Source organism: Girardinichthys multiradiatus, chromosome 23 (genome assembly GCF_021462225.1).
Source record: "Girardinichthys multiradiatus isolate DD_20200921_A chromosome 23, DD_fGirMul_XY1, whole genome shotgun sequence".
Lineage (NCBI taxonomy): Eukaryota > Metazoa > Chordata > Actinopteri > Cyprinodontiformes > Goodeidae > Girardinichthys > Girardinichthys multiradiatus.
This window is the reverse complement of record NC_061815.1, coordinates 19390806-19416521: the sequence shown is the minus strand read 5'-3', so window position 1 is coordinate 19416521 and position 25716 is coordinate 19390806. Positions and strand designations below refer to the sequence as shown.

The window sequence follows — 25716 nt, the reverse complement described above, 5'->3', positions numbered from 1 at the left end:
TTCTGATAGCATTTAGATTACATCTATTTAAACAATTACAGAGAATCATAGATAATAGTCAAGGTCCTTTTTATTGCTCGTGTTAACAGATGCTTTCATTAATATTCCACGCCTGATTTGTCCTATAGCTCGTGTTTGTTGTAATTTTGTCTGCAGGGCACTGGTAATCATTTAGCAAAATGTGTTGTAAGTCCAACATGGAATCTAAAGTTGTTTTTCTGAGAACTGTGTGTAAGTATTAGGATTTCCCTACATGAGGTAAGTGTAGTGCAGTAAAATTATATCTGAAAAATAATAACCTCAAATGAAATACTGTAAATCCTACAATGGCTAAAAGTCTTGGCTGGAGAGCAACACAGAGCATGACAGGGGGTAAGGGTTCGTTTTTAGCCTCAGCACTGACCATCGGCCTTTAGCACACTTTACACTTGCTTACTACTGATGTCACCTCCACTTGCCAGCAGTGACAGGTGACCGACGGGACTGAAGGACTAACCCACACCTTCAGCCAGGCCACATAGTCTAACCTATCAGGAAGATCATTAAGCAGGCTAGTTGTTGAGTTCCTTTAGCAGCCCGGTGTTTGTTTTTCCAAAACTGACTTTTTCTTCATATTAAAGAAAATAAAAGTCCAAACCATAATGACTGGTTTCTGAGTAACTACAATGAACTTCTACAAATCGCTCCTTCAATGTGTTTCTGTATTGCTTAAGTGTCACCAGATCCAAAAACTTCACTTTCTAGTCTATTGTTATAGTTAAACTACAAAAGGGAAGACCGAGAAACATTTATGTTATTTTATTTTGATTGTGTAGTTAAAAAGGGAAGAGCAACAAATCCATTACGCAGCCATAACTATAAATGTTTAGCTTCCATAAGAAAACCTTCATTTGATTGCCGAGTCCTCAAACTTAAAGAGTGAGAATATTTGTTTGTTCCACACAAGCTCCCAGTTTTAGTTATGTTATGTTTACCGACAGAATGTGGGAATTAGAAATTTAGGAAAGCTCATCGTATTAAAGTTATTTGGTGGTGGAACAGTATTTAACGACCATAGATCACCAGATGAATGAAAACTTTCATGGCAACAGACTGAACAGAGCAGGTACTTTGCCATTTTATTCATGCACAGGATTATCTGGAACAAGCTATATCATCTCTAGTTACATTACACATTTGTCTTTTTGCTAATATTATAAAACAAAATACATAGAAAATTATTTGAGCACAAATAAAGCTATCGTGTCACAAATAAAAATGTTCAGACTGTCTGCGCTTTTTTATAAAAATAAAGGGGCTCATTATGCAAGGACTAGCTCAGGAGAAAGGAGACTAGGGTGAGATTACCCATTAGCTGCTGAACACAAACCCTGCGCACGCGGTTGAGGCTCAAGCACGTTCCAGCGTTAATCTGCATCATAATGTTCACAAGCCCAAATGAGGCCAGGACACCCAGCCCTACTGGATTAATGCACACAGACCTTCTTAAACAGAGATTACAAGTTCTAATGAAAAATGTTACCCAAACCCCTGTCAAACTACTTGATGTGATCCCAACACAAGCATTACTAGCAGGTAGGCCTATGGCCTTTAAAGACACATCAAACAAGACAAATTACAGCCTTTGTAGAATTGTCAAACATTACAAACTTGGACTAAACTTTTTTGCGTATTACCATCATAAATTATTAGTTTAATTTAAAGACGAAATAAACTATGATGTTTATCAATACTTTGTTCATTTTATTTAATACAATTATTTTTTAAATAAAACCCAATTAGTCCTTATAGCCTCAACTTTGAAGTAATATTTCTAAGGTCATTATTAGAAAGAGATCCTAGTAATAGCTTTCTTTATAACACAGAAGAACTGAGAATGATTGATTACTGAATGGTGTTTTAGAGGCTCTGGGTCAGTTCACTCATTCGCCAGTCTGCACCCCACTTTGTACTCATCATAGTCATTCATCCCATTACAGATCTCACTTGAAGTATTTTCATAAATGATGGAGACAATTGTGATAATGCTCAAAAATACAATATTTTAATTGTATTTCTTCTTTTTTTATTGCATTACACCTTCTGCTTATTTAATCTGTTTCTGACTCCTATTTGGGTCAGTTTACTAATATTAAATATGATACATTATGACCCTTGGAATAACCACAGTAACTAAGCCATCTGCTACTGATTGACATTTTTAGAATCACGACACCACATTATTTTAAGCTACGATTAGAAAAGAGAAAATTTGCTATATTCTTCAGTTGTCAAAGTAGGTATGAAACATCCTCCTGAATAAAATTGTCGTCAGTCCAAAATGTACCGTGGCAGAGGGCTCCATCTCACACCCAGAACTGTTGGGAACAATATTACTGAAAGCTACAGAGGTGTAGCATGGCACATGCATTTAGGAATTAATCAAAAGGCAAGTTTTTTCAGTTTGGCACGTGGTTGTATAAGGCTACGTTCACACTACATGTCTTAATGCTCAAGTCCAATCTTTTGCTAAATATCTGATTTTTTTTTTTTTAGTGGTCGCTTAAACTACTAATTAAATGCGACCGCCATCAGACTTCAGTCTGAACGGTTCACAACCCCAAAGCGACCCACATGCGCAGATGGAGAATGTAGACGTCACACAGCGGCGCATCGTTTACGGAAGATCAATGGATGTCGGCGTCTCTGTCACTATTAAGTTGTTGAGCAATGGGAGCCGACAATATTATGACCACATTGAGACGAAGAAAGGTAAGAAAACAGAGGGCACAACTATTCGCAACGGCCTTTAGTTGAGCAGTAACTGCTACTTTTGTAGAGAAGTCTGTGTGGATGCGTAGTCGGAACCAGGACAATGACGTAAAAGTTGGATGAAATGCAACACGACATACCCAATTTAGTACCACATATGGTGGCACAATTCTGATGTTTTTGGAGGTAAAAAGATCAGATTTTGGCCGTTCTGACTTCCATGAAAAAGTCGGACATGGGTCGCATTTGTCTGCAGTGCCATTGTAGCCTTGGCTCCTAACTCGGTTACTTTAGGCTCCACGATACCCACTACGCGCTGTTTAAGAAAAACATGACATTACCCTATTTTTGAATACTGCAATGCCAATAATGATTTTCTTAACCCACATTTACCACACTATCGTTCTTTTCCATGAGTACATTATCCCAGCATCTTGATCCCTAATGTCTAGATCTGGTGTGGGGATAAAGGACACTAAAAGTCCATCCAACTAGCCAAAAACATTACTGACAAGCTGAAATTTTTATGTGTGAGACTTAAAAATTACACAAACCAAAATTGCAATAACAGCCGCGATTCAACACACCGCGTGGCTCTAGCGTTCTTTAAGAGTTTAGAGTACAACCCAAAACAGACAGGGCTGGTGCAGTAGCAAAGTGGGGAAAGCAGAGATAAGTGGGTTACTCCATTCCTATAACCTTCCACCTTTAAAACAGACGTAAATTGTGGCTTGGTAAAGAAGCAGTATTGTCTCGCTGTTCAAATTTCACACAGAATTTCCAATGACCTCAGGAAGTTATGTCAACTTTGGAAAAAATTAAGATTGTGTCTCCTTTGAACAATGCAAGGCCTCCAGCTTTTTAGGAGATTAGGAGGGAAAAAAAGGTGTGGTCCTACTTACTGAAAGTTAGCGTATGTTAAAGCATGACTTCAGACAACTAGTATTAAAAATGGGTGTAACCATTAATGCAGTGTTTAACAGCACATTACCACGTGCTAAATCCCAAAGTGAAATTAAGTCAGACAAAAGCTGTCGTACCTGCAGCTTCCAGTAAAGCTTCAAGTCGGGCTTGTGTCTCTGGATCTACAGTCCTCAAATCTACTCCGTCTGTAGCGCTGGACAGAAGCAGCTCTGAGGCTGTCTTCATAATGGGGTTATCCAGGTCCTCCTGGTCCAAAATGAATGACTCCACCTAAGAGAGACAGGAAACGGTTGGTGATTAATTCAAATGTGTTGGGCTGCTGGGATTTTTGAGTTAGCTTTTAATATCACCCTGTATCTGATCAGCAAGCTATCATACAAAAGAAAACCATGACCATGTCTGGATTAGTGAATGACAAATACAACAAATCAGTAAAGGAAATAAAGTAACTATTGTTACAGTAATTACACTGTATAAACGTGGTCCCACACCCTCCACATAAGCCCACTATCTATAAAAAGACCAGGCATGTGGCTCTTGTTTGTTTACAGTTTCTCTGAAGTAAAAAAAAGGAGCGCAGGGACAACAGTCATAGCATAGGGAGCATTATTATGGTGAGGAATCATAACGCCGGACACAATTCACCACTGCGGTCTCATACCTGAACTTTGGCACACTATGTTGTCATGTTTTGCACTGCAGATAGTTTATTCTTGCACGCATAAATACATTTAAGAAACTCGAGGGACATTTTTTTTTTTATTAATTATCATTTTTTCATAAAGGTAACCAAAATCCAGAGGAAAATGTTTGGCGTAATGTTTTCCATCTGGTCCGTTACTTCACTCTTCATAAACCCAACACAGGGCTTCAACATGTTAGAAATGGAGAACATATTAGGACACCTTGTATATAACACCTGGTTTCACAATAATGGCTAAATTTTTACAATCATACAGGAAAGAAGGAAGAAATGATTAGAACATAACTTCAAATGTTTGCTATTTCGTTATTAAGTGCTCTGCATTAACTTTTTATACGATTTTTTCAACCTACTGACTAATTACATCAATAATTGACTGAAACATTGTTCTTTCTTATAAAATATTTGTTCTAGATGGATTCCAAATCACTGTCACTAAGGAGTTAAAGAAGCAGTTTCTCCCAAAAGCTTAGGAGGGACCAATAATAACTACATATGTCCACTTAAACTAAAGCAGGTTTTCAGACTTTGGTCCCTAGAGCCAATATGAGAAGGGAAGGATTTTAGTTATACTATATAGCACAACACCATATGGGAGATGTAGTTCTGAAAGGCCTTTATGATAAACAATGGATATCAGTCTTCCATATTAAACGAACTACAGCTCCCAAAGTGTTGGTATCCAGAGAGCTGGAAAGGCCTAGAATGGCATCTGCTTAATCCTGGGGCTCAGATTTTAGCTACTGCCCAGAGTAGCAAGCTCTCCACTGGAGTAAAACACAACAACAAATGTTCTATTCCTGCTCTACAGACTGGGTGAGTCAGTAAGCAATGCATAGAGGCCATATATTAGCAACCTGATTCAACAATCAGAATTAAGTCTAAGTGGCAATACTGGTATTGTCTTCATTCACTATTACAAAGCAGATGCTCAAAGAAAGAAAGACCATATTGACAGTGGTGTCAGCTGATCTACTTAGTCGACTGTCATGACTTTAGGTTTTCGGAGAGACAATCCATGATTCAAATGTTACTAAAGAATAATTAAGGGAATTCTACAGGAACAATGTCCAAAGGTCAGTGGTGTCAAATCTCTCCACATCCCACAAAGATCTGCCGGTAGGCCTTTTGACAGTAAATTTTAAAAGGTAAGGTGCAAATGTCAAAATAAAGAACTTTGCCAGTTTGTGCAAGTGAAGTATTTACCATCAAACAATCTAATAATGACTACGGCTTTGTCACAGATGGTCAATATCAGTTAATGCTCATAATAAACAAGGAGTGCAGTTATAAAATATTGTATTTGAATAGTAGAATTTCACGTTTTTCACAAAATCTCCCCAAAAGTTGGGTTGCTACCCATCTAGTTTACAATTACATATCAAACATGTACATCTAATGTGATAATAAACGCTTCCACAGATGCAATCACATCTGTCTGCGTGACAGACGTGGAAAGTTGGACACATCACAACATGTATCCAAGCTGTTCTCATATGTGGCGAGACAAATCAATCTACTGGTGGCGATCAGACGAGTAAATGAGGCTCAACTAAAAAAGCTTGCTTATTTACCAGAACCAAATGTGGACCACCAGAGTAGTTCGGCTTAAACGTGATTTTCTAAACGTGTTGGAAAAGTTCGCAGAGGTAGGATCCCGGTTAATTTACATGATTTGGAAAAGTGACGTAATTGCACCACAACTACGAAATGGCTGGCATTTAGCTGGCCCTGTGCGTCCGATGCTTTCTGGACATCTAGCATACGCTGTGGCTGGAAAGCTGCTGAGAGACAGCAAACTTGTGATGGGTGTTGCGATACGACAGCACCGAACGAGGCCGTCGTCGCTTCCACCCGAACTAGGCCGTGGCCAAAGCCTGCGATGCATAAATAAAACATTTCAGCCTGTTGGTATGAATAACTGCCACCTTCTTACCAAACACCGTTGACATCGAGCTGTTCATAAACTTCTGAACTGAGCAGATACACTATTTCACCACTGTGTTCGTTAATTGTACGTAATTTAAGCGGCCTGGGAGGGGGTGGTTGCCAACGGTTAAGCTTAAGCTAACTAGCTTAGCGTTGCTACCTCGGAAACCTCGTCTTCGTCGCTGCCGGATCCCGGACCCGAGGAGAGGACGGCCGCGGCCGCTAGTTTGAAATCCAGTCTTTCTGTGGCAGGTCCACCGGGTTCGCCGTACAAGCGCACTTTCTTCCCACCTACACCAATCCCAATGCCTCCAAGTCCGACTCCTGGTGTCGCTCCTACCCCCATCCCTGCCACTGGGGAGCGAGGAGTCACCGAGTCAATCTCGTCCTCGAAGCCGTCCGTCAGCATTGCCGTCCCGGCTACTGCATCCTGCATACTTATTTTCACGATACGCGTGTTAACGAGCTAGTAGTTAACTTAAACGTCCGTCCAGGCGCTTTCTTGGAAGATATTTGCTTGATTTTACTTCAGGGAATTCAGAAACTCTCCCGAAGCGAGGGTTGAGGAGGTTCTCTTTCCCCCAGCCATTAACTTTCTAACAACCTAACCCGATACGCACTGTTTCTCAGAAAGACCTCCTCTGTGGAGAATCCTCTTAACCTTATTGGCTGAACAAGATGGTTCTCTATTTCGTATTGGTCCACATTTCTGCTTGTCAAACGTGAGACTGCAACGTCATGTTAGGTTTACCAATATCACGAGGCTGTAGAACGAACATGACATGGTAGGCCAACTTAACTAGTTACTAGTTTTATTAGTTTACCTAAACTCACAGGGGAAATTTGCTTACATGGAAGAACAGTTTGTTATTATTCTAGTAGTTTCTGTGAATTTCCATGACTTGCTAAGTGTGTATTTACATGAAAAAGGCAATGCTGTGTTACTTCAGTGTATTATTAATATGAATATATAATTTTTTTATTATGGATTATTTTTCAGAACCCCTGACAGTTTTGCAAGAATTTTACAGCATCTATGTGTAATTTTTTTACAAACACAAAAACACGCTAATGAACCTTTAAATGCAAACAGGCATAATTAAAGGTGTCAATTAATTGCTTTTCCACTATGAGCATAAGAGAATTTGTCAAATTGTCCTAAACTGACGAGCGTTATTGTTTTCTTTTGATTTTTTATTTTAATTTAGTCAACGTTTTGTTTTTTCCTCGAGTGAAGAATATCTTCAAAATAAACCTATAAATTTATTGGCTTGATACAAAACTTTCTAAAGGCTCCTGCTTTCAATTAAGATGATAATATGTCTTTGACAAAAATATATAAATTCTATTAATTCTGTCAGTAGTCGAAGACTTTCTGTTGTCATGTCATTTTCTACTGCTTATTCCATAGTGGGTCGCGGGGGAGCTGGTGCCTATCTCCAGCAGTCTATGGGCGAGAGGCAGGGTACACCCTGGACAGGTTGCCAGTCCATCGCAGGGCAACACACAAACAACCATGCACACACTCATTCATACACCTAAGGGCAATTTAGAGAGACCAATTAACCTAGCAGGCATGTCTTTGGACTGTGGGAGGAAGCTGGAGTACCTGGTGAGAACCCACACATGCACAGGGAGAACATGCAAACTCCATGCAGAAAGACCCCTGGCCGGGAATCGAACCCAGGACCTTCTTGCTGCAAGGCAACAGTGCTACCAACTGCGCCAATGTGCAGACTTTCTATTGTAATAGACCTAAACTTTTAAAACTTGAACAAAATTTTAAAGTGTGTGATAATAAATATTTATCAGTTAAAATTCTAAATACCATTTAAGTGCATTTAAGAAATTACTATAAGGCTAAAAAAAATACACCATTCTAGAAAAAGAAACAAGTTCCTCAAATATATGATTTGAATTACTTGAGTTTGTAAAAGCTTCCTCCTACTTAGAGATACATATATGACAATGTTACAGTGTCTTTCGATTGGCTACTAAAGAACTTAAATAGGATGAGGCAATATGACAAGGGTCTGACTGATTTCAAAAGTTTCCCCCTTTGCAAATCCCCTGTGACAGTTCCCTAGTTTTTAGGATTTAAAATTGCCATGAATGGGATTGTAACATGTAAACATTCCTCACTGCTGCTTCCAAAACCAACATTTTTACAACTTACAGATAATCTAGTTGTATACAGTTGCATAGTTGTACTTATGTTACTGTTACACCTGTATATCGCAAAAACTGAAATATCTTCTGGGGATTTTTGGTGTAAGGAATGCTATGAATGTTTCTGGGAATTTATTGTGGTGTTTTGCATTTACTTGGATAAGCAGGGATTGTAAAATGCAACATGTTAAATACACTACAAGAAAAGAAAAACAGCAATAGATGGTAATAATCACTGTAAACAGTGTTATTCTGATTTGTAGGCCAGGAGATGCTGAAGGCCAGGCCAAACTGGGCCTCGGGCCGCAACGTCATCCTGGCAGGGATTGCCAGGCACAGAGAGAAACCCACACTTTGTGTAATTTTAAGATGTTTCTGGAGATTTGACAAAGGTTAGAATCTTGTGCCGTTCTTTTATTTAAATCTCTTTTATAAAACTATATTTGGCAGAAATGTGTCCATAACTTGACCGTTGGGTTGCTGTTTAGACCCAGACTCTCCCTGTTATATCTTGAAAGGACGTCCTGAAAGGGGGATAACTGGAGAATTCTGGCAACACAGCGCGAGTTTTCAGCCGCATCGCGTAGATCCTGCCATAGAACTCCGGCGTGTTGCATTTACGGCTGAGCAGGTAACTGTTTGAATTTATAGGCCGTTTTGCTACATGGTTTCATTGCTAAACAGTGGCGTATTTTACTTATAGTGATAATAGAATATAGTTTGTGAAATGAGGTCAGTAATTGTACCGTAGCGTTAGTTTACAAATGCTAGCCACTGAAGCTAAGAACATGGCGCTGGTTAAAAGCACCGCTATTGTTCTTGTATCCGGGTGCGGCGCGAGCGTGCCGTAGGCCACGGACTTTATTCAAAACAATTGAAGGTGTAAATCATTTTATTTAGAACATTAGGAGTCAACCTAGCATCCAGCATCGATCGTAAGGCGTCAGTTGTAAATTAAAATGTCGATTGAATGCTCGGAGTTGGTTACAATTTTCTGTCGCAACAGAACTGCTCCCAGTTGGCGCTCTTAATAAACGTTAAAGATATAAATTACAAAAATAATAATGTTTTATGTGGGGCTTTTTCCGATTTTTTTTGTTTTGTTTCTTGACGTGAGGAGGATTTACACCACATAGATACTAGTCATTAAGCTTTGATAGATAGCATGGGATGCTACAGAATTAACTCCAGAGGGCGCTGTTATAAAGCCGTTATATCGCAATGTTCTCTAAAAGTTCATATTTTACAGTCATTTCGTGCTTTGAAAGAAATTCTAAGCATATTTGGTTGTCTAAAGTATATGGCATTTAAATTGACAACATGGGTTTTAACACTGCTAATGAAAACTGCCGTACATGTGAATCTTTCTAGTAACGGAAACACACCATCTGCAAAGTGGTTTTAAAGTATGTGTTTCTAGGATGATATTTAAGAAATGAAGATGCATAAATCACAAAATGTTACACTTAATCTGCTTCTTTTTTTAACAGACATGCTGAATAAGCATGTTAATTTTTTTTTTTTTTTTTTTTTTTCCTTTAGAGATTGGGACCAGTCATGGCTGATGAGGGATATGTTGTGAGAATCAGGGGTCTGCCTTGGTCTTGTTCAGTGGACGAAGTTCAGAGATTTTTCTCAGGTATGTATCCTAGAGGGAGCAACACTACTCCCATAACAGAAGGTCAATTTCAATGACCGCTGATACATGAATCTTTAACACATTTTTTTTAAATTTATAATCAGAATTGAGCAAGCAGTTCACACACAGCAATGACAAGTTCTTTGTGAGAAATACATAAACTTTTGAAATTTAAATTGGTCTATTGTGTTGTTAAAAATCTTCAAAGTGCATGACATCCACCAGAATATTCTCCTTTTTATAACCAAACTTTTGCTCTTGGTATTTTTTACTATCTGATATTTACTGAACTAAAACCCTTTCTAATGTAAAAGCTTTTCCATAGTGAGTTTCTCACCACAAATAGATCTTTATTTTTCCTGGGCATGCTGCTCCAATGATTCCAGTGTCTGACTGTGTCCTACTGCCTTCATTGGCCCTCAGCTCGCATTCTGAGTTGGACTTTGCAAGAAAGACAAGACACTCAGAATTTTGACTGTCAGGCGATGTTTACAGGACCTTTGTATTGATGTATTATTGCAGACACTCCGTATGAATGGGTCTACAAATGAGTTTGGTACAGGGTTGGATAAACTAAAGACTGTTCAACCTGATCGTAGGGTGATAGGTTGCTGCAGTGCAAAATGTAATTGTTTTTATCACTTCTCCATAAACATCTTTGTAGGCTGCAAAATTCTGAGCAATGGAGGTGGAATACACTTCACCTACACAAGAGAGGGGCGCCCTAGTGGAGAAGCGTTTGTGGAACTGGAGACGGAGGAAGACCTGAAGATGGCAGTGAAGAAGGACAGAGAAACCATGGGTCACAGATACGTAGAGGGTGCGTACAACCGCAGACTGCTGTGAAGTCTTTTTTTTTTTTTTTTTCAAGATATTGTCTTAAAAAATGCTTTCTCTTGTGCATTACAGTGTTTAAATCCAACAATGTGGAGATGGATTGGGTCATGAAGCACACTGGCCCAAACTGCCCAGAGACAGCAGGAGATGGGCTTGTGCGCCTCCGGGGCCTCCCCTTTGGCTGCAGCAAGGAGGAGATTGTACAGTTTTTTTCAGGTAAAACCTTCTGTTTGTTGTTTATTGTACATTCTTTTAGGGTTAGTAATTAAAACATTATTGCTGCATCTTCCTTCCTTTATTCTTTTCTTTTATAGCACTGATTCTTGCTGCTTCTGTGCAAGAAGTGATCTTTAGAATATTTGCCTATTACAGTGTTATGTGAGATCAGAACAATGAAATGATTTGGTTTATGATTAGAGATAGGCAGAAATAGTAACAAGAAAAGGAAGGCAGTTGAAAGTTTGAACTTAAGTTTTTTAGTATTTGATCATTTGTTAAGGGTCTGGAGTGTGTTTTGTAAAAACCCTTTTTCATCTTCACACCATTTTCCATATAGACCAATCACACATCAGCTTCTTTTCTAAGTCGGGTCTGATTGTATCGTAGTCCACTAGAGATGCACCGATTAAAGATTAGGGTCCGGTTTCTGGTCTCTGATACCTTTGTTTCCTTTTTTTTTTGTTAAAGTCTATTCCGGTTTTGATTAAGTCATAATAAAATGGCTTTTAAAATGTTTTTGCTGTGAGCAGTCATTAGAACATCAAACTGTGTGTGAGAAAACAGGTCAGTGTAATGCAGGGTTTTATCAATTTAATAGGTACAAAATTATTTAGAGTTCACATTTTAAATTGCCTTTAGCATCCTATAATAGTGATTTATTTGGTGTGTCTCCCCCGCAGTGCAGAGCCTTGACTGTGAGACTTCAAAAAGGTTCAAAGGTTGAAAGCTCCAAAATTCAGACTTTATCGGCTGTAATCCGTTCCCGTTACATTCCCTCCTGTAGCTGTCTGACAAAACCTCCAGAATGCAGGTTAAAACTTCTCCTTTTTGTACCCAGTAAAGTCGAGTACAAAATGGCAAAAGAGAAAAATTAGCATTACTCCTCAAACTATAGCTTTTTGTTTTAGCCTGAATGAACAGCCGACGTCCCTCTGTAGAAAATAGTTCCCCTTTTAAACGGCTTCTTGCATCTCTCCTTCCTCTCCCTTCATTCTTAAACACCCCACATATACAAACACATTGCCTATTTAAAGTTTTCTGTTCTTCGGCCTTCTGTTTTGGTTAGTGTGACCTTGTAGAAACTGAGGCTTAAGTTTCTACAAGGTCACATCGGACAATTTTCTAGGAACTTATTGGGTTCCTTGAAAATCGTCCGATTCCAGCGCCCAGCCGAATTCTCGGTGCATCTCTACTTTACACCAATAAAACCTCTCATATTTTAGCTTCATTTCTTTTCACATTTTCCCCTGCCTGTGTCTCCTAAATACATTTTCCTTATTTGCGGTGTAGGACTACTGTATAGTATCTCACAGGAAAACAGTAATTTTGCTCATGTCACCCACCAAGCTCCTGTTCTGTTCATCAACACTCCAAAACTATCCTGGTGTCCCACACAAATCCCGCTTCCCTCCTTTCCATATGCTTACTATATCCTGTCATCTCTACTTTATCCCCAGAGTATAATATATGTGACTCCTTTAAATGGCCAGTGAAAACTGAACTGGTATATGTGTGATGTACAATTTTCTATCTCTCTTTAGAGAAAGTTCTCACTGTTATTGGGCATGTGATTTAATATGTCCCCTGCTGGGGTTATCTGTCCTTGGGTTGAAGGGTTGGAAATCGTGCCAAATGGGATAACATTGCCGGTGGACATCCAGGGGAGGAGTACGGGGGAGGCCTTCGTGCAGTTTGCTTCACAGGATATAGCTGAAAAGGCTCTAAAGAAACACAAGGAAAGAATAGGGCACAGGTGGGGATGGTTGGTTGGCTGGCTGGATAAGTTGCTTTTCTTATGGTGTGCACATTCAACATCTGAACCAAATGCTAAACTGACACTACATCTAGATTATTAAACATAATTAGAACACACACGTACACACATACAAAAACTGCTATACTATATCAAACTCTGCCAACGATTTTCAGTGGGAAAATAAATGCTAGGGCTCTATTTAAAAATGAGATGAGACCTCGATTGGAAAATCCGACAAATTTTAAGATAAAAGTCCATTTGAGTCCAGGTTGATTAAATGGTTAGGAGTCTCCCTGGTGGTAAAATCAGAGGGCCAAAATGTACACATGGCTCTAGAGCCCAATGCCATAGGCAATGCTTGGAGTGGAGTTCAGTAGGCTGGAGTTCTCTCTGACTCTCCAAAACCAGGACACTGGCTGTCGTAGAGACAAAGAATAAACTGCAGTATGCATCAGATTTCTAAATTGCCTCAGATAACCATAAGAAAAGTTAAAAGTTACCAAGGTCCTTGTTAATTTGGAAAATTTCTTCTTTCTTAAACTCAGTTATTAAATAATTTTATTGCTTTTATTAACAAATGTTAGGTACTCATAGGCATTACTACCAATGGAATACATCATAACAGCATCTGCATAGCCCAGTATTAAGCAAATGCAGTTTCATCTGTTCCCCGTGCCTCAAGTGTTTTCTCTCTATACACTCAGGTACATTGAGATATTCAAGAGCAGCCGCGCTGAGGTTCGAACCCACTACGAACCCCAGAGGAAGCCTATGGGGATGCAGAGACCGGGCCCCTACGACCGGCCCTCAGGTGGACGAGGTTACAGCATGATGGGCCGAGGAGGATCTTATGACAGAATACGTCGAGGAGGCTATGGAGGAGGTAGGCGCAAGTTCTCTGAAGAGTAGTGGGAACACACAAGATGACAACCAAATCAGGCTTTTATTTCATAAATAATCTGGTTTTTACCAGATTCTCTATTTTAAACTGACCTCAGATGTAGAAAACCACCCACCTCAGATTCTACCTTATTATTTATTTTTAAAAAATGGAGTTACTTTCTGTTTACCATGACTTCGTCTAACTTGTACGTCTCTTTGCCTGCACTCCACGGTAGAACAAACGAGATTAAGATGTAAAGTCCATGTAAGACCGCGTGTTAATCTGACTACTTGCAGGTGTATCAGATGGCCGGTATGGTGATGGCGGCTCTTCCTTTCAAAGCACAACAGGCCACTGTGTCCACATGAGGGGGCTGCCATACAGAGCCACAGAGACGGATATCTACAATGTAAGACGGAGACTCCTCACTTACATTTTAGTGTTGAGCTTGTAATTTATCATGAGTACACACTTCTTTTTCTCACTTTTGTAGTTCTTCTCTCCATTGAATCCTGTCCGGGTCCATATTGAGATCGGCCCGGATGGGAGGGTAACTGGGGAAGCAGATGTAGAGTTTGCAACACATGAAGATGCTGTTGCAGCGATGTCCAAAGACAAAGCCAACATGCGTGAGTTTGCTAGAATCCACTTTGAAATAACTAGATTTAGGGAACATCACTTCAAAGGCTGCACAATCGTAACGATTTCTTTGTCCCTACAGAGCACCGCTATGTGGAGCTGTTCTTGAACTCTACAGCAGGTGGCAGTAATGGAGCCTATAGCAGTCAAATGATGGGTGGCATGAGTAGGTATCTGGGTTGTTTATCATTAGTTTAACATTGCATGACTTTGTTAATTCCTCATCTTTTAGTAAATAAATCCATTGAAAGGTTGCATGGCATGCTATGATCATATTTATAGAAATGTAGTGTTTTCTACTACAGTGGTAAAATGTTAATGGCTGTACTGAATCAAATACAACCAGATTTTTATATTAAATCTCATGATGAAAAGAGACGCGTGCCAAGAAGGAACTTTTACTAAAGACGCTGAGGTGTGATTTCCTTTTTAAAACTAAAATTGTTGATTGTTTTTAATGATTGTTTTGTATTAAAGTTTATTTGAATTGGCCTGTATGTAATAGGACTGACTATGGTTATTGGCCTGAATATGTGATAGTTTTGGAAAAGGGGCTGATTAATATGAATTGGAGCCTATCCACACCTACTGCTGACAAAGAAGTGTAAATAGCATTAAAGCAATCACAGATCCTCAGATATACATACTTGTAGGAATTGACTGTTTTTCACATATTCATCTTTTGTTTTATGCAAAACTTACCTGGAAAATCCCAGTAGAGTTAACCAAAATACACATTTATATTTATGAGGTTGGGACAGAAAAGGGCTTTTCTGGGCATACCTCAACAACAGGTTTGCCAGTAGATGTTGTCTAATTGTTGTTTTTCTTAATTTAATCAGTGTCAGAATGTCCTGTAAAAGACTAATGAGCAATAACTTATTTTAAGCTTTTTACACAGCTTTACCAGGCGTGCCAATATGTTTGAAGAGTGCTGTGATTTGATATAATTATGATGCTTTTATTGTGCGATAGAAAAAGAATACAGCATCAAATCAGATCATTTTTATTAGATGAACAAGGGTTGATTGTCCTCGCAGTCCCATCATGGTTTGTCCTCCACAGGTAACCAGTCATCTTACAGTGGTGGCCAGCTGAGTTCGGGGTACTCTGGTGGGTACAACAGCCAGGGAAATATGGGCGGCTACAGTGAATATAGTGAGTCCCAGCTCTGTTTTAACTTTCCTTCTGTTTTTATAATTATGGCTGCCATGTTTTTTTACCCGTCTTTGCTTTTTTTTTTTTTTTTACCAGTTTGTTTTGAGAATAAGTTATTTTATTTTTCTTTACTAATTTTTCTTTAGTAAAATGAGAACTTCTTATACCAAAAATGCTTTAAAAAATCAGCATGTATTTGGGCCACAGTGTTATGGTCACATGCTTTTTGTGTTACATGCTATCAAAACTTGAAATAGGTTGTAGGTTATAAGAACAATAAAACACATTTTGGTGAACAAATTGAAATTAAGTATCGCTGTGCTTTAAAAATCAAGCAGCCCAGTTTTCTTTTGACAGTTTTACACATTTTATTTCATTTTCTCCTCATTTATTATTTAGTTTTAGCAGGGTGAACAATCTAGAAAAATTATACAGGTATCTTATGTCTGATCCTTGATTATTTTTTGTCCTCTAAATATTCCCCATTTTGACAGAGTTGTGTTACATGTTTTGCTGTGTATGACTTTCAGTGAACTCTTGGGTCCTATGGTGTTTATTCTTTCTCTTGTTAGGTAACCAGGGCGGAATGGGAAGCAGTTACTACGGCGGTGGTGGAGGTGGAAGCAGAGGCTCAATGAATGGACTTGGTGGGGGATGGGGAATGTAGTTTTCTTTTTCCCTCTCACTCTCAACCCTTAATTTGATGTTTTTAACTCAGCATTTTGCTGGAAGGACTGGAAATGTCTCACTTTGTTTAACATAGGCTGGCCAGGTGAGGTTGTTTTTGAAAAAACTGAGGGGTGGGGTTTGTATTTTTTATTTGTTAGTGCGTGATATACAGAGAGAAGTGAGATCATTATTTGTTGTCACAAGAAATGTAACTGAGGTGTTGTCTTCCTCATTCCTCTCAGACCTGACTCATTACAAAAACCACATTATTTTTCCATTGTCCCGAACTGTGACGTTTAGTTCTCCAAAGATCTGCCCCGTTTCTGAAGGTTAGCTCTTCCCGTGCTGGTGGACTTTAAACGATACAAAGAGTGCGTGAGCAGAAAAACCATCTGGTATTTTTGGATGTTTGAACTCATTTTGCTTCTTCAGTGTTTTAGTTTAAATGTAACTCTGACTTCATGGCGTGCAGGTGTTTTTTTTCCTAATGTTATGACTGTTCAATAGACTTTTATGTTGTTGGGATGAGGGCTACATGAATGGCAAATGAGTCTAAACTCCGCTACCATGGAGGTTTTTACAGCTTTGAATGCTATTTGTATTTTCTGTGCACAAAGTGAATAAACTAGTCTGGAATACCTGAATGAAATAAGCATTGGAAAAACATGCTTTATTGATTTATCAAATAGATTAATAAAAGTCAACCATTCCTAGATTATATAAATGGGTTTGTAGAAGTTGACAGGATCAACTAATTCATACATTCTTAGTTTGATTATTGTCAAGATTTTACAGTAGTTTACACACCTGCACCCAGCACAGAGGCTGCTGAAGTTAAAAAAAAAACGAACAAAATGAACTACCAAACAGAAGTCCTAACAGTTGTTATCGGTTTCACAGAATATACATCCAGTTTTATCTGTTATGCAAAAGACGTGTGGTAATTAGAGCTGCACCAATCAGGCTCTTCTGGGCAAATACAGTTTCTTTTAGTTCTGACTTGCCGATTCAGATTTGAACTTTTTCTTAAAGCCTGTAATGCACAACAAAAGATGCTGTAAGTTCTTTGATGGTGTTATTTTGATTCCAACGGAAATTACAAGATTATTCCATTTACACATTAAAGCATGTGCCTAGCAGTACAAACTCAGGAGTTTTTCCATGTCCTCCCTCATGTTTGACCTGTAGATCGGTGCGCATCTGATTCAGATTGATTGGTGCTTCTCTATAACTCATTTTATTTAGTATTCAACAGCGAGTGAAATGTTTAAAACCTTTTAGTCTATACGATCCGGTAGTCTTAGCAATCTTTAGTTCATCCTGTCGGCGTTAAAAAGTTTAATACAGACATGTGAATGCTCCTGAATTTCAGGTCAACCAACAATGGAACACCAAACCCAGTTATAATTAGTCTCTTTAAGCTACTAACTTCAGCGGTTGGGTTTCTCCAGTGTTAGGAAGTCTGTTAAAACTTGTCAAGTTGTAGGTGTTTCTGTCAGGAACCTGTAGAGGAACTTCTCTGCAGCAGGAGCGAGTGACACATGTCGCACACTCTCACGGGCCGAGGGTAGGACGGTAAGGCTAGCTCGTTGCCTGAACAATTGTTGCAGTAGATGTCGCCGCAGTTTCTGCAGTGGTGCTGCAAACAGAGACCTTAAATTGACATTTCTGTCATAATGCATGTCAACAGAAGAATGGCTTAAAAACCAACCTTTCTACGGGAGATGGAGAAGTCCTTCTGGCATAGTTTGCAATGCGTAGCGTCATCATCTTTCATCCATGCATGGCCCTGTGGAGGTGCGTTTGAAAGTCAGGGTTTTTCCTCTTTTTGCTTAAAGCTTCCAGCACCATTAATACTGTACCTTCAGGGCCTTGTTAACCTCCCTGAAATCCTCCATCTTGAGTTTAGACCTTTGATAGGGATGAGAACAATCAAACAGTGGGTGAAGGAAAACGATTTGGATTACTGTGGAGGAAAAAAAATGATCTAGGTGAAAGTACTGACTGGCTCAGATGTAAGCCCATCTCTTGTAGTGTATGCTCTTGCTGTTCACATCTCTGCTGCAGCTGCTTTTTCTCTTTCTTCAAGTCCTGCAGTTCCTGCACCAGGAACAGAAAATACATTTCAGCAAGATCAGGGGGTATGGGATCAGGATTATTTGGTGTTCACCAAATTTCCATGATATCTTAATGTAACAACTATCAGAATAGTTGATAACTTTACTGTATTGTTAAAATACGAGTCCATTAAAAAATGCTTCATGTTGAGGACTAGTTCCAGAGTTCATCCACACTGAATTTATTTCTCCCTTAGTTCCCATCTTTTAAAGCAGTTGACTAAAAGCAAAGGAAAATGTTTTGAATGAATAAAAATGTTTTTCAGTTCTTTTCTACTCAGGTGTTTCCAGCTTAAAAAGGAACCTACTAACTTTGCATCCTAAAAAATAGGTTTTCAGGGCAACATCTGAAGATTAGATGCGGAACGGTGCCTCATCGGGCGAGTGGACAATACTTTCAGGCTGAATGAGACTATTTGGAAGTTGCTTTTTTCCCCTATATATTTTTTTATACGGCAAAGCTTGAAATTCTGTTGGCAAATAACATTCCTGAAGGCTATAAAAAAAAGTTCAGACATGTAAAAACAAAGTACAATGATTTCAAATCCTGTTTTAACATTTATGCAATTGAAAACACTACAAAGACAAGATATTTAATGTTCAAACTGAAACCTTTTTTTTTTTTTTTTTTCAAATATTCACTCATTTTGAATTTGATGCTTGCAACACATTCCACTGTGTTACATCACGTTTCCTTTTAACAACACTCAGTAAGCATTTGGGAACAAAGGACACTAATTGTTGAAGCTATGTAGGTGGAAGTCTTTCCCATTCTTGCTTGATGTACAACAGTTCAGGGTCTCCACTGTCATATTTGTGGCAGCTTATCTCAGACGAACTCTGGCCCAGAGAAGCTGGCGATGTTTCTGGGTTTTGTTGATACATGACTTTCACTTTTAACTTACACTTTATTTATAGCGACAACAATGGGTTCTGAAGTGTTCCTGAGCCCATGTGGTAATATCCGTTACAGAATGATGGCGGTTTTTAATGCAGTGCCTCCTGAGGGATCAACGGTCACTAGCATTCAATGTTGGTTTTCTGCCTTGCCGCTTACATGCAGAGATTTCTTCAGATTCTTTGCTGATATTATGGACCGTAGATGATGAAAGCCCTAAATTCCTTGCAATTGTATGTTGAGAAATGTTCTTAAACTGTAAACTATTTGCTCACGCAGTTGTCCAGAAAGTGGTAAACCTCGCCCCATCCTGGCTTGTGAACGATTGAGCCTTTCAGGGATGCTCTTTTTATACGTATTCATGTGTCTCACCTGTTTCCAAATACCCTGTTCACCTCTGGATTGTCCCAAATGGTATTTGAGCATTCCTCAACTTTCCCAGTCCTTTGTTGCCCCTGTCCCAGCTTTTGTAGAACGTGTTGCAAGCATCAAGCTCAAAATGAGTGAATATTTGCACACAAAAAAAGAAAAAACTCAAGTTTATCAGTGTGAAAATGAAATATCTTGTCCTTTTAGTGTGTTCAGTTGCATATAGGTTGAACAGGTTTTTCAAATCACGGTATTCTGTTTTTATTTACGTTTCACACAACGTCTCAACTTTATTAGAAGTGGGGTTGTGAATACAGGTGCATCCTCATAACGATAGCGGAAAACAAAAAGTCGAACAGGCTTTGCGTCACAGTTCTCTCAAGGCTGTTTGTGCATCCTTTCCTTCCAATTAAGCTGCATTTATATGCTTAGATGCAGCACTATGAACAGCCAGCTTCTTTAGCGATCATCTATTCAGACTTACCCTCCTTGTGCAGGGTGTGAATGACTGACTGCAGAAAAATGGTTAAGTGAACCATCTTACTTATCATTGTGTAGATCATAAAGCCATAATTTCTGAGACACTGAATTTGGGGTGTTTTTTCTTAGCTGTAAGTCATTATCATCTAGAAACTTGAAATGTATCCACTTTTTTAATAAGTAATTTAAACCGAGTTACTAACATAACTCAACTTTCTAATAATATTCTAATTTGTAGAGATGGACCTGCATTTGGTAAGCGAAACTGACCGTGTGGAGACCCTGGAGCTGCTGCAGCTGGGTGCGGAGTTCCGTACTGTTGTCCTGTTCCCGTTGGAGAGCTTTCTGCAAGCTTTGTCTCTCTTCTCTCTCGGCACGCAGCTCGTTTTCTAAACCCGTTCTGTGTAGAAAAGAGTTGCAGTTCATTTTAATCACGTACTATTAAAAGGTAAATGTTCAGATCAGCATTTAAATTACTTCTTTTCTGAACTTCGATCTTCTGTTAACCTGTTATCAAGTATTACAGTTTACAAATCATTAGACCATACAGTGCCCTACGTATGTTATATTCCTCTTTGTGTGTGTGTGTGTGTGGATGTTGACCTTAGTGTATCGAGGTCTGTTAGCTGTTTCTGGAAACCATCGACCTTTCCTTCCAGCTCCACCCTCATATCTTTGTCTGACAGGTCGGTTTGTCTACGCTCCTGCTCTGATTTCTGCAGTCTGAAATGTCAAGAGGACAAATTAACCGACCCGGTGTACTCTAACACAGGACATCAACAAAACCCACAAGCACAACTGCATACCGCTGTTCTAGTTCCACCATGGCTTTCTCCATCTCATTTATCCTCTGTTCCAGCTGCACCGCCTCCGCCTGCTTTTTCTCTGCTTGTCGCCCCGATTCCTAGGAGACCATCCAGGTTATATAAATGTGTGTACTGTGTGGGTGGGGTGAAACACAGCATACTAATCTGTTTCTACCTGTGCTTTGTGGAACATCTGCAGGTTGAGAGTCTTGACCTGGTCGAGCTGGAGCCGTAAGGCCGCCAAAGTGTCCTGTTTCTCGTGAATATCCTTCTCCAGCAGCTTCATGGCCACCTCCATCTCCTTCTTTAGGCCCACCTGGAGCTCCAGTTCACGCTCCAACTCCTGACATTTAAACACATAACAGCAGAGTCAAATAGAGTTTAAGACTACACAAATACATATAATATGTATTTGTGTGCCTTGTAAGAGTCTTCAAAAACACATGGTCTGAAACGTTTTATCAAGTTAAAACCGCAACCGTCGACTTAATTTATTTTGATTTTATGAGACAAACTGACACAACGTAGTGCGTTATTGTGACACGGGGGAAACTGATTCATGGTTTTATAAACTGTTTTACAAAAATCTGAAAAAACATTTACATTTCATTCACCCTCTTAACACTAAAACCCCCCCATAAATACATTCAGCTGCATTCAGAAGTTACCAAATCAGCAAAGGAAGTCCACCATCATCAATTTTCAGTATAAATCCAGCTGTTCTGTGAAGGCCTCAGAGGCATGTTGGAGAACATTAGCGAACGACCTGCAGGTCTAAAGGTGTTCAGGTCAAATAGGGCCAAATCTGAAATTTGTGACCTATTTACATGATGTGGCAGAGATAATCACCCAGTTAGGGGGAAGCACAGTTGAGGGAGTGCCATGCTATGGGGATGCTTTTCTTCAGCAGGTATGGGAAGCTGTTTAGGGTTTATTTTAAAAAGATTGAGTAAATACAGCTCAATAATAGAAGGAAACCTATTAGAAGCTGCAAAGACTTAGGGTTGACAGCGGGTCCGATTCTGTTCGGCACTTTGAGCTGCTTTTAGTACCACAGTACAAAAAAGTTCTAGATTTAGTTCGTCAGTACAGGCTGATGATAGAGATTTTTCTTTTAAATAAGTTTTTAATGACAAATTGGAATCTTTATAAAATTGAAACTGTTAGGTGCAACACAAATTTTCATCATTCATTTTATAGTAAATTGGTCCACAAATATCCAGTGACTTTTACTCAAAAGCAGACCTGGGTGCACCAAAATCTGCACTTACTTGATTTATTAAACTTGGCTACAAATGTTTTGAAAGTAACAGTGGCCCAAATCCTGTTCTTGCTGCCTAGAATATACTAAACAAAAATCATTCAACACCCCTAAAATTTTGGAAACTATACACCTTTCTATTAATAGGGCACACCTAAAGAATCTTTTTCAGATTTTGGTTCTGAAATGATGTACAGATCCATTTCCCAAAAAAATAAGACTATTTTATTTGTTTCATAAACATATTGCATTTATAAAAAATGTATATTTTTGTGGCCCATGAGCACTTTCAATTTTGACCCACGTCAAAAAAGGTTTAGCCACCCCTGGTATAGAGCAAACCATATTTATGTGTTTGAATGGCTCAGTCAATGTCCAGACCTAAACCCAATTAAGAATCTGGGGAAAGACATAAATAATAAAGTTCACAGAAATGTTCCAACAAGTTTCTGTGAAAACTTTTTATAAACCATGTATGATTTTGGCTTCACGTCACAATTATGTGCTACTTCGTGTTGGTCTGTCATATTGAACTTAAACTAATAAAACAGAAATCATTGTTCGCTTCTACAGAAGGACAGTCCTACAAAGTGTTTGATCATTTTACAGCAGCTCATCAGGGACAAACCTGGCGAATACGCTTTTCTTCTTTGTACTGTTTCCACACCACATTGTACATCTCATCCAAACCTTGTCGGGTCTGTTTGTATGTCTCCAGCTCCACCTGGCTGTCCTGAAGTGCTGCCTAAGAAAAAACATCGTGGTTTATTTCTGTAGCCTCTTTTTTAAATTTGGAGCAGCTTTGAATCTCTTAGTTTAAAATACTCTCAAACCTCCTCCTTTTTTTGGTTCGTCAACAAGATGGAATCATTCTCCTGTCTGAGCTGCTCCTGTTCCTCCTGCAGAGCGTTGATTCTGTCTGTTGCTGCTGTCAGCTGAGAAGAGTACAAGTATTTATTGCATTTACAGTTAGTCAAGTAAAAACACAAAAGCAATAGCGTGCATACTGCAAACCTCCTCTACAAGCTTGCTGTTGGTCTTTTCTAGAGAGTCCATCTTCGCCTGGAGGTCGGTGACGGTGCCACTCAGGTGCCGATTCAGTTCTTCGATGTAGTGCTTTTGATCTAGTATGGCTGTCATCTTGGCATCGCTGATAGAAAAAAAAAACATTGGTAAGAAATCAACTTTTGACCATATGATAACACCGTTGAGATGAATGTTACAGTTAAAGTTGAACTGACAACACAGAGCAATTTAAATACACTTACTCTTTAGGTGTCTCACTGCTGGCTGGATCTTTCAGGTAGAGAGAGAAGTCAATGACTGCCACCTTAATGTAAATGAGAGATCAAATAAACTTTAAAACTGGGATTTAAACTGGGCTTTTTTGTTGAATACTGACCTGAGAATCTAGATCCTCCCCTTTAATACACAGATTAGCATCAATGACATTGAGTCCAACAAGCAGCCCTCCCATCACTGCTCCTTCCTCCTCCAGCATTAAGGCTCCAGAGTCATAAAACTCACTAGGGGATTAAAATGTACACAAGGAGGAACAAAATGACACCATTATACCTGAAAACATATGGGTCAAATGTTCATGCTGCAGAGTAGATTCTTCCTGCTTGACTTCACAAACCTCAGGAGGTCTTTGTGGTCGAGCACGGCCTTCAAGTAGTCTGCTACTTTCTTCTGCATGAGCGCCAAATGCAGCCAGGCCCGTGCCCTCCCTAAACCCGTTCTGGAGAAGAGCAGCACAAGCATACGGGTCGAAAAGGATTCTCGACTTGGTCAGCGGTTTTGGCAGAGAAAGAAAGATTTGCAGCAACCAAGGTTCCTACGCGTGTTTATGTCAGTATTTTCTGAACAATTCCAGACTCAGATTTCCAGAGTTTGCTATGAATTTACAGCAGATATTTTTGCAATGATCAGTTTTTAAATATTAAATTGGAGAAAACAGGATGGATGGATGGATGAGTGGGCTGACAAAAGTTAAGACTGTTGAAAAGACAGACTGATGGTTGAATGGATGAGTAGAGGAATGAACAGACAGATAAACCAATAGTGGAACAGGTGGAAGGTTAGGAAGACTGATGGACTGACACACTGGTAGACAGTAGACACATTTTGGACAAATACATATATGGATATTTTGACAATGGGATCTTTCCAGAATCCATTTTCCTCTATACTTATCCAGCCGTAAAAATCCGTAAACTCCATACTTTTCCAGTCTGTGTAGGAATCCCGTGACAACATACCTAATTCCAGGCAGGTCTCTGGCACTTGTGGCAATGTTGGCAGACTCTGGACACAACTTCTCAACAAGCTCCAGAGGTCCCCATATAGACTTGTTCTGACCAATAAAGGATTTCTTGGCTGAAAGAACACCAAATGTAAAAGTCACTTATGCTGACTTTAGTTGTCATCACAGAAAATCAATCTTGCTTCTCTCTAACAGATAGCTCACCTTTAAGACCATGTTTGAGGCAGTGTTCAAGGACCAGGAAAAACTGCTGAAGAGGAGGGTACTCGGAGTCAAGAGTCCTGCCCAGGCTCAGAGAGGACTGGATTAATACTTTGATGCTTAACTTCATCATGCTGAGTAGGTTGGATCTCTCTATTGCCATGGGGTCTTTGGGGGTTACAACTGTAAACAAAACGTTGCATTAGTACAACTTGACCATAACAAGCAGAGACACCGTGACCGAACCGCATATCATCAGATCACAAGCTCCATTTCATGCCCACAAAGTCATGTGTTGTCACAGCTGACAAATACTGCCAGAAACTAGAGGAAGTAACAGTCCTAGTAATTGCAACTGGGAACAAACTATTACTGGTGGATTGAATAAAGTCTGAAATAGTTGCAGTCTACCTTGAAGAGTTTCTGAGGAGCTGTTCAGATGATTCACGGCCTCCGTGTCGCTCGAAGAACCCACAGCGGAGTCCTGGGAGGCTTTTCTGGGGGCAGCTGCGTAGCTCATCCCGCTGCTGATCGTCTCCGTGGCCTTCCGAGCCAGAGACAGGATCGGAGCCGACCAGCTGCTCTCTGCGGCGGCTGGATGCGACCTCTTGGGGGAGTCCCGACACTCACCGCCGTCGGGTTCATCTTCGGTCGCCGGACCAGAAACATCTGACTCTTCTGGTTCTGGTTTTTCTACATGATCCTCAACAGCTGTGTTTACCTCTAATGTTTGGTCGGCCATGTTTCTTCCCCCCCTCCTTCCCTTTTTCACACAAACTCACGTGACCAGGTCAGCTCAATCACGCGCGATGTAAGACATTAACTCTTCTTCTATTGATTGATAAGTATTGGACAAATAATTCATTATAACCCATTACTGCCACTTACTGCACAGAAACATCAACGCAATACAAATGATAGGCCGCTATGTTATCCAAGAGTAAATGTCAAGGGAATACAAAGATTTTAAAGTTTGAAAACCGCATTAAAAAATAGTCCAAACAGTCATTGTGTGGAAATCATAGCACTATAGCTGTACTAA

General features: G+C 39.5%; 3 protein-coding genes across 5 annotated transcripts in view; 1 reads left to right on the top strand and 2 right to left on the bottom strand.

The window, feature by feature from the left end:
* The window catches only part of ankhd1 (ankyrin repeat and KH domain containing 1), a 33545-nt gene extending 26627 nt beyond the window's left edge, over positions 1 to 6918 (bottom strand). The window contains exons 1-2 of one of the 2 annotated variants that reach the window (XM_047353738.1): positions 6468 to 6918; positions 3792 to 3945 (exon numbers count right to left, since the gene is read on the bottom strand). In XM_047353738.1, the coding sequence (XP_047209694.1) occupies positions 3792 to 3945; positions 6468 to 6743 (430 nt within the window). In that variant the 5' untranslated portion in view covers positions 6744 to 6918. The remainder of the gene's footprint in view (positions 1 to 3791; positions 3946 to 6467) is intronic. The other variant, XM_047353739.1, reaches the window with a different exon arrangement.
* Positions 6919 to 8998: 2080 nt separating this feature from the next.
* Positions 8999 to 16929, top strand: hnrnph1 (heterogeneous nuclear ribonucleoprotein H1). Of its 2 annotated transcripts, none has more exons than XM_047353741.1 (11): positions 8999 to 9107; positions 10019 to 10115; positions 10780 to 10935; positions 11025 to 11168; positions 12786 to 12924; positions 13632 to 13810; positions 14107 to 14219; positions 14304 to 14439; positions 14532 to 14615; positions 15515 to 15607; positions 16180 to 16929. In XM_047353741.1, the coding sequence occupies exons 2-11, from the start codon at positions 10034 to 10036 to the stop codon at positions 16272 to 16274; spliced, it is 1221 nt and encodes a 406-aa protein (XP_047209697.1). In that variant the 5' UTR covers positions 8999 to 9107; positions 10019 to 10033; the 3' UTR covers positions 16275 to 16929. The 2 variants fall into 2 exon arrangements, with proteins under 2 accessions (XP_047209697.1, XP_047209698.1); XM_047353742.1 differs by having other exon boundaries at positions 9002 to 9107; positions 16176 to 16929.
* Positions 16921 to 25453, bottom strand: rufy1 (RUN and FYVE domain containing 1). Its single transcript, XM_047353740.1, has 17 exons — positions 25086 to 25453; positions 24678 to 24857; positions 24469 to 24586; positions 23847 to 23948; positions 23610 to 23733; positions 23476 to 23537; positions 23222 to 23357; positions 23041 to 23142; positions 22836 to 22952; positions 21122 to 21289; positions 20947 to 21044; positions 20744 to 20863; positions 20411 to 20540; positions 18282 to 18376; positions 18139 to 18187; positions 17988 to 18065; positions 16921 to 17915 (listed from the first exon to the last, which is right to left on the bottom strand). Exons 1-17 carry the CDS (start codon positions 25414 to 25416, stop codon positions 17772 to 17774), a joined length of 2154 nt encoding a protein of 717 aa, XP_047209696.1. The 5' UTR covers positions 25417 to 25453; the 3' UTR covers positions 16921 to 17771.
* Between the last annotated feature and the right edge of the window lie 263 nt (positions 25454 to 25716).